The sequence below is a fragment of the Electrona antarctica genome (assembly GCF_951216825.1).
Source record: "Electrona antarctica genome assembly, chromosome: 19".
In the NCBI taxonomy this organism is placed as follows: domain Eukaryota; kingdom Metazoa; phylum Chordata; class Actinopteri; order Myctophiformes; family Myctophidae; genus Electrona; species Electrona antarctica.
Window position 1 is genome coordinate 23436784 of NC_136800.1, and position 4547 is coordinate 23441330.

General features: G+C 46.7%; 1 protein-coding gene across 1 annotated transcript in view; it reads left to right on the forward strand.

The window, feature by feature from the left end:
• The window catches only part of ece2a (endothelin converting enzyme 2a), a gene marked incomplete at its 3' end in the record, with an annotated part of 141655 nt that overhangs the window by 134314 nt on the left and 2794 nt on the right, over nt 1-4547 (forward strand). The window contains exon 4 of the mRNA XM_079529249.1: nt 4400-4542. Coding sequence (XP_079385375.1) covers nt 4400-4542 — 143 coding nt within the window. The remainder of the gene's footprint in view (nt 1-4399; nt 4543-4547) is intronic.

The following is a 4547-nucleotide window of genomic DNA, read 5'->3' on the forward strand; positions in this document are numbered from 1 at the left end:
TATGCCCAGCTTTGAGTTTTTGTGTAAACACAAACATTGTGTAAACACAAACATTGAATTAAGACAAAGTGTGTAAACACAAACATTGAAGACAAAAGTGAGGACGCAAATTGTGATTGGCCGGAATGAGATGATGTATGATGATACAAGCGCCCCTCACTTCACACAGGTGTGATTTTGTTTTATACAATAACACACTGCATTCATGTCTCGTAACGTATAGTGGCAGTGAATCTGCAATCGTGTGGCAGTCACGGTGGGCGCCCTTCACTTCACAGTAAGTCTGAGAGCAAGTCGCGCAAATGGTACTAAATACCTGTAGACCACTTGGTGGTCCCCGGGACCTAACGTTGAGAGCCAGTGCCTTGGATCCCTATTCTGGGGCTAACATTCAGCAAGGATTAGTGTAGCCTGTAGAGTGAAAAAGTGTCTTGCTCTGGGACAGGTCGGCATAGAGCCAGGAGGAGGAGGAGGGGATCAAACTGGGAACCTTCTACTTTCACCTACCACCTAGACATGTGGATGCCGCTTCACCCTAAAGTGTGAGGAGATGCCGATTTGTTTCTGATCCGATATTTATATTTTTCTAGAACACTTATGCCATATCACAATAGTACACTATCCAAAATCACAGACAATATCGAGTCTAAGGTCATGATATGGATATAATATTGATGCTAGGGATGTCCTGATCACGTTTATTTAGCTCCCAATCCGATTCAGATAATTTGAAAATGACGAGATCTGCCCCGATTTACGATCACGTAATCGGATCGGGACAAACCTACCTATGTGTGTCCACCTTTGCCTCCCTGCCTCTCTTTTCCCTATACGGCTTTTAGTTTCTCCTGAATTTTACCCCACATAATACAACCACCCACTTTTCCGGTTCCTTCAGCTCTCCTTTCTTGTCACAGTGGAGGGTGAATAATTCATATCCTGGCTATAGCTCGCCAGTGGAGATGAATCGCGTGAGGGAGAGAGAGAGAGAGAGAGAGAGAGAGAGAGGAGAGCGGGATACATGTGCTCCGATGCCCCCCCCCCCTCCTGGCAGAATGCCTTTGCTATGTTCAGTCGCACCAGTCCCCCCCCCCCCCCCCCTTCCCCCCCTCCCAAATACCCCTTCCCCGCCCCGGCCCGTGTGACACTGCTGTTTTATAAAAAGCTTTCGTTGGTATTGCATGTGAACTCGGCTGCGGGCCACATTTTCATGCCCCCCCCCCCCCCCCCCCCTCAACAGAGATACTGTCTGTGTAATTGTTCACTGTACTGTCGTCGGGCAGAAATCTCCATATTCAAACTTTTTTTTATTTCACACAGAGCAGAGCTGAACTGAGCTGCATTTGCTAGTTTTGAGTTTGAATCCTGAGAAGTAACAGTTTTGGACATACAGATACAGTGTGAGGTTTTCACACCCGACGATATTATTAATAACCAATCAGCAGCAGCTAGAGGCTGGATAGCTGCTGCTGATTGGCCAGGCCGTTTTGTGGCCGGGCATCAAGTCTGCCTGAGAGTTCCCAGATGGGAGCAGGAGGGTAGCCTGGCTAATAAGCCAGACTAATATCACACAACACTGTCGCGGTATATCAGTCTGGGCTGGCTCCACTTGGATTTCATTTCCCGGGGGGCGGGTTCAAACATTTTCTCTTTGACGCAATTGGTCAGAGCTACTGTCAGTCAAAAGTCTCAAGCATTGAACGTCACTGTACCAAAGCCCGCCCATATTGCATACCGTGTCCCGATTGGTCCGACCTGTTCTCGATTGTAGGAAAGAGGCGTGCTACTGAGCCTCGCCAGACCGAAATCCGCTGGTAGGCAACTTTTTTTTGCCAACGGCTGATTCGGTCTGGTTTATTAACCAGGCTAGCAGGAGGGGGGAACCCAGTGTACTCTCTGCTGCCCCATCTGGCGGAGTCAGGTTATATTATTAAGGCTTCACATCAAATGTAACTGTCTGTGAGGAAGCTTTTTAACCAGCTGAACCCTATACTGTACATCCGTGGTTCTCAATCGTTCTCAGTTCAAGGACATCCCGTAACTCATGGGCACACAGCACCACCCATAAGGGGTCCATTTGGTTCCATTTGTACCGTATAGAGATCTGGCTGCATGGTTCCATTTGGAAACCGCATGCGGAACCCCGAGGTTCCCTGGACCACACATTGAGAACCACAGCCCTGGGCAAAGTTCCAGATGGGTGTGATGCCACAAGTTGCAGAGCTTGTACAGTAGATCTGCTGTTTGAAGTATTTCTTGAATGTAACCACTTAAATCGTTTAGCCTATACTTCACTGACCATGGGCTTCCCTAGGGCTGTGTCCATAAGTAAGCCTTGCCGAGCCCTGAGGCCCATAGGCCAAGAGCCTATCTCCCGTTCCCTTAGCGTGAGTCAGCTTGATGTACAAGAACACCCCCTGGACATGATGCTGTCGCAGGGACTTACTCCAATCCAACACTTGATGCTGAGTGCCAAGCAGAGAGGCACTGGGTCCCATGTTTAGACACTTTTGGCTCAGTGGTTGGAGTTGTGTCCGCCCTGAGACTGGGAGGTTGGGGTTCGATCCCCAGCCTGGTCATACCAAGGTGGGCCCAAGGTGTGTGTGTGTGTGTGTGTGTGTGTGTGTGTGTGTGTGTGTGTGTGTGTGTGTGTGTGTGTGTGTGTGTGTGTGTGTGTGTGTGTGTGTGTGTGTGTGTGTGTGTGTGTGTGTGTGTGTGTGTGTGTGTGTGTGTGTGTGTGTGTGTGTGTGTGTGTGTGTGTGTGTGTGTGTGTGTGTGTGTGTGTGTGTGTGTGTGTGTGTGTGTGTGTGTCATGACTGTGCACATGTGTGTATTTCCCTGTGCTTTAGTAGGTTGCAGCCAGAGGCTCCTCTCATGCATAACGTATGCTTTCTGCACGTGTGCATCACACACACACACACACACACACACACACACACACACACACACAGAGAGCCATGATTATTCATACAGAAGAAGGCTGATTGTTAGTGTCACGCCATGTGACAAGATGAGCCCTACGCAGCTGCATGGCTAGACACTAATTTATGCACGATGGTGTCGTGTGCCTGAGAACACAGACTTACAAGACCTCACAGACCTACAAGCTCACAACAGATCTACAAGCTCACAGAGACCTACAAGCTCAGGTCGACAAGCACGACGATGATGATGATAATGATAATGATAATGATAATGATTTTAAAATGCTTCTCTAACCACTGTTCATTTTGTCGACTAAAACGATGATGAAAAATGTTTGTCGACTATACCTTGTTTCACTGACAAAAACAACAACTAAAAAATAATTAAATGTCGACAAAGACTAAAGACTAAAATGTTAGGAAGGGACTGCTTGATTGATTGATTGATTGAAAATTGTATTAACAGATTGCAGAATGGGTACAGTTCAAGGAAGGTGCATGTCATTAGTTGACAGAACTGCTAAGAGAATAGAGCCAGAAAAAAGCACTCAGACGTGTTTACATCAGGGTCCTCCATTTTCAATTCATCAAAAAAAAGTGGAGAATAGATCCTAAGAGACAAGTCATTTTATGTTTGGTTGCGCTCGGGTATTGCACTCTTAAAATAGCAGATCTACCAGCTCAGTTGTAGAAGTTGTGAGCTTACAGATCAGTTACTTTCAACAAGCTGCCAAGTGTAAAATCAGCCATTACGATGCCATCAAGGTCCGCCAAAAACACATTTCTGTTTACAAAATATACCGTAGATAGATTTAGTCGACTGAAATCTTACGATATTTAGTTGACTAAAACTTGCTGTCTCGTGGAACCTAATGTGCCATATATAGTGTCATAGTAAATCAGTGTCATACATATTCAAAGCACTTTACATAAATTGTGCATTACATTCACCCATACACACACACACACACACACACACAGATGGCGGTGGAACCGTGGAAACCATGCAAGGCACCAACCTGCACGTCAGGAGCAATTTGGGGTTCAGTGTTTTGCTCAAGGACACTTTGACAACAACTCTGGGGGAGCCCGGGATTGAACTGGAAACCTCATGGTTCATTATTTTAAACTTAGCAGATATACAAGCTCATAGCACGGCACCGAGTGCCGAGCTATGAGCTTGTAGATCTGCTATGTTTTTAAAATCGTGAAAACGTGCAAAACTTTGAATCACAGCAAATGTTTTTACTGATACAGTATCTTTGGTTATGGGGGGGTCCCTGCAACATATTTTCAGATATGGGTCGGCGGCCAATTACATAAGAAGTTTTGGGGTCCTTGACATGAAATAGTTTGAGGACCACTAGAAACATAGTTTTTTTTTTTTTTGCAAACTGTCATGATTTAGGTCTGGGGTCTTCAATGGACTAACGTTGTCTTCCTGTCTCGTTGTGTTTGGGCTCCTCCTCTCTCAGGTCAGCCGCGTGTTGAAGCCGGGAGGTCGCTTCCTGTCCGTCTCCTTCGCCCAGCCCCACTTCAGGAAGCGTCTCTACGCTCGCCGCCAGTACGGCTGGTCCGTCGCTCACCACTGCTACGGCGACGGCTTCCACTACTTCCTGTACG